Source organism: Mercenaria mercenaria, chromosome 10 (assembly GCF_021730395.1).
Source record: "Mercenaria mercenaria strain notata chromosome 10, MADL_Memer_1, whole genome shotgun sequence".
Classification (NCBI taxonomy): domain Eukaryota; kingdom Metazoa; phylum Mollusca; class Bivalvia; order Venerida; family Veneridae; genus Mercenaria; species Mercenaria mercenaria.
Window position 1 is genome coordinate 39,465,925 of NC_069370.1, and position 15,790 is coordinate 39,481,714.

At 36.2% G+C, this 15,790-nt stretch overlaps 1 protein-coding gene across 1 annotated transcript in view; it reads left to right on the forward strand.

Annotated features, from left to right (window-relative positions):
• The window catches only part of LOC123560383 (uncharacterized), a 28,363-nt gene extending 18,192 nt beyond the window's left edge, over positions 1–10,171 (forward strand). The window contains exons 2-3 of the mRNA XM_053552850.1: positions 5,467–5,646; positions 9,043–10,171. Of these exons, the coding sequence (XP_053408825.1) occupies positions 5,467–5,646; positions 9,043–9,224 (362 nt within the window). The 3' untranslated portion in view covers positions 9,225–10,171. The remainder of the gene's footprint in view (positions 1–5,466; positions 5,647–9,042) is intronic.
• The last annotated feature ends 5,619 nt before the right edge of the window (positions 10,172–15,790 follow it).

A 15,790-nucleotide genomic window follows, 5' to 3' on the forward strand; every position in this document is an offset into this window, starting at 1 on the left:
TATAAGGACTTTTATCGGGATTTTGTGCTTTGGGGTTTGTAGATAGACTGTGGCTGTATTTAAATGTCGCATGCGTCTTTCTCTGTCTCCGAAGCCTGATAGACATAACGTTTCACTTCCGATTGGCTGCAGCTGAATTTTCTGTGCTAGGGCTTCAGTAACAAAGGAACTCTGGGAACCTTCATCAAACAGGATGTTTGCGGTTGTGGAACTACAAGATGAAGTTATCATGGAAACTGCTGTCTTCAGTAAAATGGGTCCAGAGGAAACAGTGTGCGCTGAGTGGAGAACCGATGTGTTGGTTTTCTTCGCATTGTAAGTTTCAGTAGATTTATCTGTGGGTTTGGCCGTTGATTCTCCTTCACACAAACTTGTGTGATGTCTACGTGTACATATCTTGCATTTGAATTTGGATTTACACACAAAAACTTTGTGACTTCCTAGGCAGTTAAAACACAATTGCTTTTCCTTAACAATATTTAGTCTATGTTCGCGATTATTAACTTTTAAACAGTCTGTACTAGAGTGTTCTCCCTTACAATACACACGTCAGTACTTTTGAATATTTCGCACTAGATTTTTGTTTATTCTTTTACTCCGGTCTGCCTATGTCAGATTTGGTCAGAAAGGTTGCTGTCGCAAACACTTCTTGCGGGGTATTCAATGCATTTCCAGCGTCTAGAATATTCACTTCGTTCAATGTACACTGCATTAAGTCATTTAAACACCAAGGCTGTGTTCCGTGCGATAACGTCTGAAGGATGACTGGAATGAGGATGGATCCGTATGTACTCTCGTTCTGGCCTAATGAATCTAGTCCCCTGATATAGGTCTCCGTGGTATCATAGAACTTTCTTAGACTGGTTACTGTATATACAGGGGCTGGAACTTCTAGCAACGCTTGTATAATTCTATCTTTCTGGCCATACCTTTCGGGTAATAGAGACACTGCTTTGTCATAGTTGATATTAGTTAAAGAAAAACCTGCTATAATCTGTACAGCTTCTCCTCTTAAGGACGACTTCAGGTAATTGAATTTCTGTACACCACTCAGTGACGGGTTCGTGTGAATAGCTGACTCGTACGAATCCCAGAATGACTGCCAGTCAAGGATGTTTCCGTCGAACTTTGGCAAATCTAGCTTAGGTAGTCTGTGGTATATAGAGACAAGGCAAATGTGTGACACATTCTCGTGAAGTTCGTGTTCATGGTTCGTCGCATTTAAGTTAGACAGCGTTACCTTTTTAAAACTTGATATTTTCTGTATCTTGGTCTGTAATGTGTAGATATACTCATCGTGCTCTAGAATTTCCGTCTCGATCTGTTCACCGTCATCTTCTGAGAGGGCTAGAAGGCACAACCAGCCGTTTATTGACCTTTTTATTATATACCTTCGCTTCATATTCATCTTGGTATTTTCATTTTACATATTTTTTCTACAAAACATCATTTGTATTGATTTTTTCATCAACAGTGGCATCAGTATTTGACAATCGATCTGAAAATGATTCAGCACCCTTTCACCCACCATAATGACGTTGCTACATGACGTCAACGTCAGAACGCGCTGACGTTCCGGTTACCCATGACCATTATGATTATGGCGCATGTGGCGCACTGGGCCATTATGGCTTCGTCAATAGAGGCCGTTATGACAGTTTTAAACCGCTTTTTTGTTACTATTTATAGTAACGTATATAATAAACGTAAATAATTTTGTATCATAATGAACGAACCCGGAACAGGGACCGTGGAGGTTCTACATTCTGTGGTTTATTTAATATGGAGTTAACTCCGTTTTCTTGACATCGTTTTAAATCATGTCACTGTGGCGAGTTAAGCTTACAAGAGTGCTCTACAAAACGATCAAGGAGAACATCGACTTGATCAGGAATCGAACCATGTGACTTTGTGATTAGCAATAAAATGTTGTAAGCCGATTAATTATGACCTGGGACTTGATGACCTTGACCTACAACTGATGCTTGTTGTACGAAAAACATTCTAGCAATTAGGAAGATATGGAGCAGGCATGAAGTTTAGCTATTGCTATTTGACCTTTAATTAAGTGTGGCCTTGCTTTTGGACCTAGTGACCTTGATGGTAATCATTTATGACTTCTTTTTATATACTATTTTATGATCGATTAAGCGTTAAATGTTTAAGCGGGTTATTTAAATCTCAAGTACTATCATCGACATTCTAGGTCACGTTCAAGGTCACGGTAAATGTGACCGTCACTGACTTTGGCACATGCACCTGACTATATACTAGTACTATATATGTACATATATACAGAGAATATCTGCTCTGTTCCCTGGAAGCAATGCTTTTAACAGTGCGAAATATTCTGAAGGAGTCTGGTACCAAAGGAATATTTGTGTGAAATTATTCTAAAATCATATCAACAGTTTCTAACAAATAGAATCTTTCCACTATATCATTATAAGGAGAACCTGCCAACAACCTGACGGCCATGTTTGTAACATTGCGGAATGATCTGAAGGAATTTGGTAGAGGATCACTCAAGGATCACTCAAGGAACATTTGAGTGAATTCATTCTTTTGAACAGACAAGCAGCTTCAGATAAAGCTTTTAAAAGTTTTTCATCAAGTTATATAGAAAATTAGCCCCACCCCTGGCGGCCTCGTAATTTCAACAAATCAATATTGTTTGAAGGAATTTTGAAGCACATCACGTAAATAATATTGTTATAAAATTATATGAAATAAGGCCAGTGGTTTCAGGTGCGGTATTAATTTGCGTATAGGGATATACAGCCCCGCCTCCTTAACGGCCATCACAGTTTTCAACAAAACACCATGGCTTAGGAAAATGCGGTAGAGGGTCACCAAGGAACTTTTCTATGAAATTGTTTTAAAAATCGGACCAGCGGTTTTTAGGAGGAAGATTGTTAAATCTTTTACTCTTGACTGTCATATGAACCAGAATTCTACGAAAGGGATCTGCGCGTGCAACATTCCTTTTTAGTTTGGTTGAAACTGACCTGGCTGGTCAGGATCCATACTAGTCGCTTTCAAACCCTATTGTGACCTCTCTAGAGGCCATATATTTCATGAGATCTTCATGAAAATTGGTCAGAATGTTCACTTTGATAATATCTAGGTCAAGTTCGAAAGTGGGTCACGTGCCATCAAAAACTAGGTCAGTAGGTCAAATAATAGAAAAACCTTGTGACCTCTCTAGAGGCCATATTTTTTATGGGATCTGTATGAAAATTAGTCTGAATGTTCATCTTGATGATATCTAGGTCAAGTTCGAAAGTGGGTCACGTGCCATCAAAAACTAGGTCAGTAGGTCAAATAATAGAAATACCTTGTGAACTCTCTAAAGGCCATATTTTTCATGGGATCTGTATGAAAGTTGGTCTGAACGTTTATCTTAATAATATCTAGGTCAAGATCGAAACAGGGTCATGTGCGGTCAACAACTAGGTCAGTAGGTCAAATAATAGAAAAAACCTTGTGACCTCTCTAGAGGCCATACTTGTGAATGGATCTCCATAAAAATTGGTCAGAATGTTCATCTTGATGATATCTAGGTCAAGTTCGAAAGTGAATCACGTGCAATCAAAAAGTAGGTCAGTAGGTCAAATAATGTAAAAACGTTGTGACCTCTCCAGAGGCCATATTTTTCATGGGATCTGTATGAAAGTTGGTCTGAATGTTTATCTTGATGATATATAGGTCAAGTTTGAAACTGGATCAACTGCGATCAAAAACTAGGTCAGTAGGTCTTGAAATAGAAAAACCTTGTGACCTCTCTAAAGGCCATACCTTTGAATGGATCGAAACAGGGTCATGTGCGGTCAACAACTAGGTCAGTAGGTCAAATAATAGAAAAAACCTTGTGACCTCTCTAGAGGCCATACTTGTGAATGGATCGCCATAAAAATTGGTCAGAATGTTCATCTTGATGATATCTAGGTCAAGTTTGAAATTGGGTCACGTGCTTTAAAAAAATAGGTCAGTAGGTAAAATAATATAAAAACCTTGTGACCTCTCTAGAGGCCATACTTTTCATGGGATCTGTATGAAAGTTGGTCTGAATGTTTATCTTAATGATATCTAGGTCAAGTTTGAAACTGGGTCAACTGCGGTTAAAAACTAGGTCAGTAGGTCTAAAATTAGAAAAAATCTTTTGACCTCTCTAGAGGCCATATTTTTCAATGGATCTTCATGAAAATTGATCTGTATGTTCACCTTGATGATATCTAGGTCAAGTTTTGAAACTGGGTCACGTGCGGTCAAAAACTAGGTCAGTAGGTATAAAAATAGAAAAACCTTGTGACCTCTCTAGAGGCCATACTTTTCATGAGATCTTCATAAAAATTAGTGAGAATGTTCACCTTGATGATATCTAGGTAAAGTTCAAAACAGGGTCACGTACCTTTGAAAACTAGATCAATAGGTCAAATAATAGAAAAACCTTGTGACCTCTCTAGAGACCATATTTTTCAATGGATCTTCTTGAAATTTGGTCAGAATTTTTATCTTGATAATATCTAGGTCAATTTCAAAACTGGGTCACATGAGCTCAAAAAGTAGGTCACTATGTCAAATAATAGAAAAAAGGACGTCATACTCAAAACTGGGTCATGTGGGAAGAGGTGAGCGATTCAGGACCATCATGGTCCTCTTGTTTCTTCTTGTCATGTTACTTTGGCGCATGCATTTTGTTTGTAAAATATATTTTTCAGTTGAGCATGCAAATTCGTCATTACCACCATGTGCGGGAATGCATAACTATTGTACTGACTTCGTTAAAAATATCAGTTTTGTAAAGAAATCCGTCCCAAGTTAAGCTTTGCGCATGTTCATTTCGTGTAATACCTAATATGTTGGTGCCCTTGTCCTACCGGGCTCGGGTACCAACCAATCCCTCGGGATTCTGCAATGCGTTGTTCCATTGGTTATTATGAATATGTTCATCATATAGAGTCCACCCGCTTAGCTCAATAGAGAGTGCAGATCTACTGATCACAGGGTTATGAGTTCAATCTTCAGGCAGGGCGTACGTTCTCTGTGATGGTTTGATAATAGACGTCGTATCTGAGGCAATTCCGTCCTCTACCTCTGAACTATTTAGAGAAGTTGGCAGATATTTGCGGAAAACCGGTTAGAACTGGTACAGAATCCAGGAACACTAATTAGGTTAACTGCCCGCTGTTACATGACTCGATTACTGCAGTTGATAAAAGGCGGTAAACCCAAAACAAACAAACAAAAAACTTCTTATGTAAAAATGCAGATCCATGATTTGTCATTTAGTTTGCAGTTGGCAGTATCATTCAACACACCATGAAGAATCTAATTGCAGAATAACTTACATGCCAAACTGTAACCTACATGTCAAACTGTAAGAATCACCTATGACAATGTGGAGAATACCTTTGAATACCTTTCACAAATGTTGCGAGCCACACATGTAATTTATATTTTCAGCTGTAAATGGTTGCGTACGTTTGAAGTGCTATAAATGTAACTCCCAGGACTCGCCGAATACTTGCGGGGAAGCTAACTTTGACGCTGGTGCCCACTCTGGAGACACAACAATTGGTTCCACAAGTACTTCTGGAGGAACCAGTTGTATTCGGGGATGGGCTATAAATGATCAAGGAACTTGTGAGTATACACTTTTTATGATTATTTCCAGTAAGATGTATTTGAACAAAATGATTTTTGTGTATGATAAATGCAAATATATCTCTTTTATAGAAATCAAAGCTGTCAGAAACTCAATGGGCAAAGAAATGAGAAAATGAAGATGCAAAAGCGGTACTTGCTAAAAGAAACTTATACACATTGAAGAAATAATATGGCTTTTTAAAGTATTTATAATTGTATGTGACTGTCAGCACCAGTGTCAAAATCATGTACTATTTATGAAGTCATGTGAGGAAGCCATCCAGCTGACTTACGGAAGGTCGATGGTTCTACCTGGGGTCTTCTTTTACCATTAAAGCTTGAAAGTCGCCATATGACCTATCATATGTCGGTGCGACGTTAAATCCCCCCCCCCCTCAAAAAAATTAGGAAGTTGGAAGTTGTAATAAAAAAAAACCTGATCACTTTGTACTATTTGAATCGTTGATAACATCAGACTGTATTTCCGCCCCACCACACCTCGAAAAAATAAATAGAAATAAAACGACTTTATATACAAGTAGATATTAATATAGATCTTTATTCCACTTTATAATTACGTTTAGTTTTGTATCAATGTCTTACAGATTTTAGGGAATTATTAAATTAGAGCTGCGTCAATAGTTGTAAGAGTAAGATGAATACAAATAAAATCTTCAGTATTATTTTACTTAACGAAGTCAGTACAATAGTTATGCATTCCCGCACATGGTGGTAATGACATTATGCCGATGAAAACCCGGGAGACATAGAGTGTTTGACCCTCCATCCGTTCGTCAGACTTTTATTATATTCAACTCCTCTTACAGTTTCCATCCAATGTAAATGAAATTTCATGACCAAATATTTTACCCGCAGATACATAGTATTTGGGGCTATATGAGTCATGTATGTCCGTCAATCGTGTCCGCTCCATATCTTCTTATAAAACTAGTAGAAGTTCTTAATCTCGTCTAGCTGACATGCAGAGCGCACAGCAAAGGCATCTAGAACAGAGGTCACACTTAGAGCTCAGAATGTTTGTCTTTATAAAATTTAGGTCATTCATCTCAAGCGGTTAAAAAACTAGGCCACTAGGTCAAATAGTAGAAAATCACTTTCTACTTGTTATACATGAAACCTGGTTAGAATGTTTGACTTTTCTAAAATCTAATTAAAGTTTGAAATTACGTAAGCTCTGGCTTAAAAACAAGCTCATTAGATCAAATTATAGAAAACAAGAGTGCCAGAATGTCACAATATTCGCCCATCATGTTACAGTAAAACATATTCTGTATAAGTTTGGTAGACAGTAAGTCCAAACAATGACATATCTAATTCTAACAACCAGGTTAAAAGGTTTCAAGAATAAGCTATTTATAGTAGCAACAAAGGGAAATAAGTCCACAAGAAATCTATATTTTGTTTTTCTAAGTCCACCAAAAAACTCCTTACCAGGTAGAGATACCTTAAAATACACCTAAAATTTTAAAGTAACATCTATATTGTACCACAGAAAAGTGGTCTTGCTTTTTCCTTGCGGTCAATTGTAAGAAAGTTACAAAATTAATTATAAGTAACAACAAAGAGGAGTTTATCTTTAAAAAAAATTCTGAGTCAACACAAAAATCCTTACCAGGTAGCGATAGGTAAAAAAACACCTAAAAATTAGACGTAACATGCATGTTGTACTACAGAAAAATGGTCTCGATTTTTCCCTACGGCCAGTAATAAAAAAGTTACAATATAAGTATGTACAGTAACAACAAAGGGCAGTAATTTTAAACATGGGACCTCGTTCTTGCGCATGACACTCCGTCTCATGGTGGTGGACATTTATGCCAAGTTACATCAAAATTCCTCCATGCATGAAGAAGAAAAGTTCTGGACAAAGTCATTCTTCTATCTGACCCTTGACCTCTAAGTGTGACCTTGACCTTAGACCTAGGGATCTGGTTCGTACGCATGACACTCCGTCTCATGATGTTGAACATTTGTGCCAAGTTACATCAAAATCTCTTAATGTATGAAGGAGATATGCTCCGGACAAAAATTGTGGACGCCGCCCGCCCTTCCGCCCGCCAGGGGCGTTCCCTTAATACTTCTCGTTTTTCAAACGGGCGTATAAAAATTGTAAACTCTAAATAGACCACATTTTCACTCTAGTTTAAAGAATGTTTATCTTCAGTTCAAAAATTGGGTCAATTGGCTTTACAAACTAGGTCAATCATAAAACTGTATCAATCTGCATTTTCTGCTTGATCTACATGAAATCTAAATAGAATAATAAATTGTTAGTTCGAGCTATACTGTTGGACTCGACCATTCGTCGTCATCTGCGTTGATGTCAGCGTCCCGATTTGGTAAAGGAATCTGACTAAAGTACTAAATCTTCCTAAATGTAAGCCTATACACAGCGTTAATATGAGATGATTGTAATCAGGTTGGTACCTCAGTTACCACTTGTTGTAATGAACTGGAACTCTTCACACTTATTCACTGTGAATAACTGACTTACACTGCACAGGTTCTATAACACTAATTTACTTCTCTACAAAATTATGCCCTTTTCTCGAAGGTTGCAATTTTTGGTTAAGTTTTTGTATTTAAGTTGGTATCTTAGTACCAACTAATGGGAATGGATTGAAACTTTACACATTTGTTCATTGTGATGAGCTGACTTGCATTGTACAGGTTCCAAAACTCTGTTTTGCATTTTCACAAAATTATGCCCCCTTTTCGACTTTTGTATTCATTCCTTTGGCAAGGCTGTTGAATAATCGACCGTTGCAGTCCGGCAGCTCTTCTATTTTTTCGTGAAATGTAAGCGATGTTCGAATTCGATTCATCTGGAACCAAAACAAGGTCAGTTTATCACTTTCCTTCCTGTGTTTTATAAATTGATTTGCAGCCAGATCAGTTATGAGCGCTTTGATTTTTCTCTCCTGAAAAACAGCTTTTTTGAAAAGCGAAACTTTCCAGGTACATGTACAAAATTCGTTGTGATACCGGTTTGCCATCAGCACAAGATCCCGCTAATGAAGTAGTGTTTCCAAATCCTGCATTTTCTGAATTCGTTTCGAGAATTGAATGCAGAACCTTTGTAACTTATATTAAATAAAGAAAGAGATATGACAGTTCGCGTGTTGATGTGCACGCCAGAACGAAAAGCCAAGATTTGAAACGTTCTAGCGTATTTTTGTCCTGTCGCCTGCGACAACACAAGAAACCCCGTCTTCTCTTCCTAGCGGCAACGCCAACTCAAAGCTAAAATGGTTTATTGGTAAACGTGCATAATGAATATTTATTTATTAGTACAAAAATAATGATGCTTTTTAATTAGTTGAACTATTAAATATTGAATAGCTACGTTACTTGAATATATATATTTTTCAGATTACTATCGTGACAAATCTAACCAATTCATGAATGATGGTTGCGAGACACCACAAAAATGTGTCTGTAACGATAATCTGTGCAACTCAAAGGCCTCAAGAGTGGTAACCATGACAACAGTAGCGACAACTATCATCTGCTCTTCATTGGGGATAGTGCTAGTGAAGAAGATTCTGATTTAAAAATGACTGAGAAACAACAATATATCCATGAAACTTAAATAACATGAAATGTCAGTGCATATTGCTTCACTTTTTTGTCAAGATATACTTGTTTTGGTCCTAAAACACTTACGCACACGTGATTAATGCAAATGAAACATAAATCCTTGGGAATAACCAAACTAAATGACTGCATTAAATATGAATACTTCAGTTCACACTACATGCAGTTTATGGTTCAAATATTATAACATTAATCGTCAAATCAGTACAAAAAGTGGGTAAGTTCTTCTTTGTGTAAATTGTGCACTTATCCACTTTTCATGCAAAAGTCGAAAAGTTATCAAACTTTCTAGACCTATCATGCAATTATGACTTTCTATAAAAAATATTAGTATTTCTTTTGTTTTTATAATGAATTTGTAGTTTGTTGAAATGAAAAGAATTGACGGCCTATTGATGTGATTTGTATTTCATTTCCAGTGAACATTAAAACCCTTTTATAGGCAAACCTAATATAGAAAAATGTGCACTTTTTCATTAACCGATGTAACACTTAATTCACACACTGAATGCAGATTAAATTTCGTGTGACATGCTAAATCCGTATTTTAACCCTGATAAAACAGGTCATGCATTGACGTCACGCCGACCTACTATATTTGGTGCCATTATATGCGTCACGAAATTGATATACACGTTGATGTAAAAAGACATATTAGAATCGAAATAAAATATAGCAGGTTCATGATTTATTAGACCTAAACACTCCGAATCGGTTATACGCCGCAGGTAATATTTCACTCTGTCTACTGTCCGCACCATAGCTATGTTTCGATATTTTAAAACACGGTTCCGCTAAATACATGTATTATTTCTTAAATGAAGTATAAAATTTATTTTTATTGTGGAGTTTTATTATTGATGTTTTATTATCACTGTATATTCTCACTTGTGTGATAAATTTTGCACTGTTTCTATACCAATAAAGTTTTGTGTAGAATTATTATTTTGCTTGACTCTTTTCAGCTCACATGAGCACTTTCTGCTCATTGTTAGCTTTTAGAATTGTTCTATGTCCATTCGTTGTCCACAATTTCTTTACAGAACATCTCCTAAACAACCAGGTCAGTTTCAAGAAAACTACAAAGGAATGTTGCACGCGTGAATCCCTTTCATACAATTCTGGTTCCTATGACAGCCAAAAATAAAAGCTTTAACAATATTCCGCTGGTCCGATTTTTTAAAAACAAGTTCACAAAACGTTCATGTGGTGCCCTATACCACACATCCTTAAGCCATGGTGTTTTTTTTTAAACCTGTGATGTCCATTAGGGAGGCGGAATGTTTATTTCCCTATATGCAAGTTAAAAACGAAAACCTAGCCTGAAACCACTGGCCTAATTTCAAATAATTTTATAACAATATTTCTTAATACGTGATCTGCTTCAAATTCCTTTAAACAATACTGAGTTATTAAGGTAACATGGCCGCCAGAGGTGGGACTAGTTTTTTATATGAATTTATGAAAAACTTTTAGAAGTTATTATACTCTGAGTCCGCTATAGCCAATTAAAACTGAATTCACACAAATGTTCCTTGAGTGATGCTCTACCAAATTCTTTCAGATTATTCCGCAATGTTAAGACATTGCTATCAGGTTTTCGTTGTAATGCTATAGTTGAAAGAGTCCATTCGCTAGAAACTGTTGATATGATTTCAAAATAATTTCACACAAATATTCCTTAGGTACCAAACTCCTTCAGATTATTTCGAACTGTTAAAAGCATTGCCTACACGGAATAGAGCAAATATACCATGTATATATGCACATATATAGTGTAAACTTTGTTTTACTATACGCAGGAGCTGCTGGCCAGATTTAAATATACTTTTCCTAGGAGTCCTCTACCAAGAGTGATATGTCAAAGAAAAAAACTGGTAGAGAGCTTGGTCACTTGACCCTACATGTATGTAGAAGCTTTTTTTCAGAAACGGCTACTCTTATCTCTAAATTATTCACAGAAATGCTCCTGTGACCATATACAAAAGTTAGTTTTGTCAAAAACATGGCACCAGAGGGCGAATTTATTTTTCCTCTGTGCGTGCGCGCGTGCGTTTGTGTGGGAACAATTTATATCTCGTATCAGAGAACGCTGGCTCAGTTTCAAAATAATTTCATTAATATTTATTCAAGCAAGTCGTGAGCCCCAGGTGTGCGATCTAGGGTCGTCTTGATCCTTTTGTTTCATACTGATATCCAATTAAATCTTAGGGCCGTAGACCCAGTCGTTCTCAATTTCTTGTTCAGAAACCGTTTTCACTTGAAAGGTCACATTTGTCTCATTGCCATGGTGACGTGCGATTTCACACAATGGAAGGGCTCATCCACTGACCACATGCAAACGTTTTATATTGTTTGACAGCCATATTCTCTATAAAACTGAAACTGTTTTCAGCCTAGAGGTTAAAGTAACCTTGACCTTTGACTTAATGTCCTGGCTATACTTACCACAAGCTTTTGGAAGGTTAAGGATCAAGTTTGATCCATCGGAACCCTTTGCAGCTTCAATGTCACTGTAAACCCAAAAACAACAGGGACGAGTCATATACCAACACATTTCATCATCGTAAGGTGTATGACAGTTTTAAGAGCGGTTTTTAACAGGTGCATTATCAACATTCAAATATTCATTTAAAAAATGGGTTTATTTTGTTTGTATTTTTTCATCCAGTTCTTCACTGGGATCAAGCACAACCGTGCTAACAAATTTGAGAGAGGTCAATTCAAGGATGTTAGAGATAAAGTTTATGAAGATACATCAAGCGATTCATTGAAGATGTTTCAAGGTTTAAGTATTTAGAACTGGTGGCTCCTAAATGGGTCAAAGCCTAAATGGGTCAAGGTGAATCGCTTGAATAAATATGTGTCATGTAGTTCATGTGAGGCTTGAAAAGTTGCTTTCTATTTCTAGCCCTGCGCAGATAAATGTTTGTTTCTCTTTTTTAACTCTTGTAACTATATAAAGGTCAAGTTGAACTATTTTTTTCAAACTCGGGAAAGGTCCATACAAGAATGTTACATTTCTAGATTAGTGTATTCTTAGCCATTTTTTCCTGTTTGTTTTATTAGCTTATTTATTACCGCCACCGGGAACCTATATGGGCGGCTCCTCGAGAAGACTTATTTTTTAGTTTGAGGATATACGCTCCGATCCTAGAAGCTTCCCTGGTTCTTTAACGTGCCAGATGGAAAGCATCTATACATTTTTCTTTTGATTTTTATTTAAAACTGACAATAAAGAAAATGTAAGCTGCAGACATTTGAAATAGTTCCTGATGTGTACTCTGTGGTCATCGGAAATATGTCAATTTTATATAGAATAAAGAAGAACAGTTATTTAGTGTGTTGTAACCTTTATAATAAGTACGGGTAGAAGGTATATAGATAGAATTTATTGTGATAAATAGGCGAATAGACAATATATCATAAAACAAATACAAATTTAATGTCAACATAATAAATATGAACATATAAAGGACAGTTGTAGATGACATACTATAAAAACCATGGATAACACAAAAAGAGAGCATAAAGCTTTTTTATTTCCAGTGTGTTCCTTTGAGTTAGTCTAAACATATTTATTCCCAAAATAGAGTAAATATATTGGTACATATATCATACTGTAGTGAAGGCAAAACAGGAAAGGATAAGAACGAAAGACAAGTCTTACATTATTCTCCTCCTTTGCGGACAAAATATACCTGTATGAGCATATCGAAATTAAATATGTAATGGGGCTAGGAAATGTAGAAAAAAAAATCGTTATGAATGTAAAAAAATGGAAAGTGGACAATGTATGGTAGAAGAAAAGTATTCACATAAATGTAGTTGTGTTAACAAGTCAAAGGTAGAATACATGTAGAAGAGAGAAAGTGGGAAGAAATGGGAATATCTCAGGGTTGCTAAAAGAATCACTTACTTTCGGATATGTATGCCTGCACATGAGTAAATATAGTCATGTTATCCTGTTCACAGAGGTCTGGGTTTCCAAATAGAACAGTATCCAAGTCAATTTCGAAATTCTGCAGATTATTAAGAAGATCATATCGACAACGATTGAAATTTCTGCATTCAAAAAGAAGTGGAAATTAGTTTCAATCTTTCCACACTGGCACAATGATGTTTAATGTAAAGATGTTGATTCTATGCACTGCATTTTGTTTTTGTTTAGGTTACTTTTAAATGCTGAAAGTGTTTCAGAATTACGGATATCTGGTCTCAATAAATTCTAATCACGTACAACGGAAGGCAAAAAAGAACTGAAATATAAAGATGTTCCTTTGAATTGATCATATGACATCGGAAAGGCAAATTAATTAATCAAGTATTGCACATGTCGGATTAGATTTACATAGCACATGCCTTTAACATTTATATCATAATATCACAGACAGTTGCTTGACATTGAACAGGTAATATTAAGAATTATGCATTAGACTTAAGAAAGAGGTATTATATACCAGAATAAAAATATTGGCCAAATAAAAAGACCAGACTGACACAGTTTGAATAAAATGTTTCTTCACAACTTTTTTAAAAAAGATTAAGATTATGTATAGATCTAAAACTTGACGGTAACCTGTTCCACACCTGAGAGCCATTTTAAGGGAATGATTTCTTCCCAGAACCCTTAGGAATGAGGTACTAGTAACTAAGCTGAATAAATGTTAACAGTACTTGCTAAATTAAAGTGGTCATGTAAATAGCTGGGTGCACTATATTAGTGTATCTTATGACCATGACCAAGGATAAGGAGATCAACCATCAAATGAACAGGTAACCAGCCAACTTCATCAAAATTAGCCCTCCCAATATAAGTACGAGGACTGAGATTAAGTATGAATCTTACCATCTTATTCTTGGTTGCCTGAAGTCTATTTTCAAGTGTTTACTCAACCCCAAATACCAGGAGGCACAAGCATTGTCAAAGAGACACTGAATTAATGAAGAGGCCAGGAGATGTTTAGTATACCTATTTAAAAACTTAATATTCCTGAACAAGAACTGTAGCTTCGCATTGGCCTTTTTAATAACCTGATTGGCTATGGACGCGCCTGATAAGCTTTGGTCAAGCTTTGAGATCCGCACCTAGGTATTTGACAGAGATTTGGTGGTTGAAATTGAAGTTTCATTGAATAAAATTTCTACTTTATCACATGACCTCAATTTGGGCTAAGGACAAAACAAAATGGACTCGGTCTGACTGAGATGCAAAGAAAGCTTTTTATCAGTAGGCCAATTACCAACACTAGTAAGATCACCAGGATAAGCTAGGGCTTAAAGTACTCAATGTCTTTACCTGCTAATAAGATATCCGAGTCATCTGCATACAGTAATAATATTTTACGAACCACGGCCTCCATATCATTCACATAAATAAAAAATAGGACGGGCCAAGAATTGAACCCTGGGGGTCCCGTATGTGACCTTGACACTAGATGAAAGAACACTAGAAACATTGACCATTTGTGTACTAAATAAGTAAGATCTAAACCAGAGAAAAACATTATTTGAAATCCCCATTTCACCAAGTTTTATCAGTAAAATATCATGATCGACAGCGTCGAACGCCTTTTGTAAGTCTAAAAGGACCATGCTTACATAATTGCCTTTACCCATTTCAAATTAAATAAAATCAGTAAGATGTAAAAGACAGGTATCAGTCAAATAGTATGTCTAAAACCAGACCGATAAGTATAGAGTAACTTATTTTCAGTAAACAGCTCTCAACCTGATCATATACCATTTTTTGAAGAACCATTGACACATCACTATAAACTGACACAGGACGGTAATTACCCGCTTCCGTCCTATCACTCTTTCTATATTAAGGTAAAACACGTGCATATTTAAGGTCATCGGAAACAGGACCCTTAATAATGGTCAAGTTAATTATATGAGTGAGGGGTTCAGACTATGATATGCACTGTGAAAAACCACCATACAAGGTGGTTATATTAAGTTAAGTTATAAAATATTGCACCCAAATATTTTGTTTTCAACAGTGTCTCCGCTTTTTGTATGACTGATACCAAGTCTTGCTTCGAAAGATGTTATCGACTAGTTCCTTTGAAAGGTTGTGTATAAATAAAACGACTACAATTAAACATGAACTATGGGTTTATTAGGTTATTGTGCGCCGTTAAGCTAAAAAGACTTTCACACACGTGAAAGAAACAAAGTTTCAATTGAAATAAACACCGTAATAATGGCACCTATTATATGTTTTTCAGTGAATTTTCGAAATCTTAGAGTGAAAAAATAGAGGATATTTGTTTGTTTTGAGTGAATATGGAAGATATCTCACTGAGAAGTGAGAAAATTTCAAATATTTTCAAGAGCGCGTAGCGCGAGTGAAAATGTGAACATTTTCTCACTTCGAGGTGAGATATATTCAATATTCACGAAAAACAAACAAATTTTCTTTTTATTTTATGCTCAATTACGTAGAGATGTGCATTTTGCAACAATTTTAGTCTCAGCGCGGGAAACAGACTCGCGTAAACAGACATGACGTCAGACG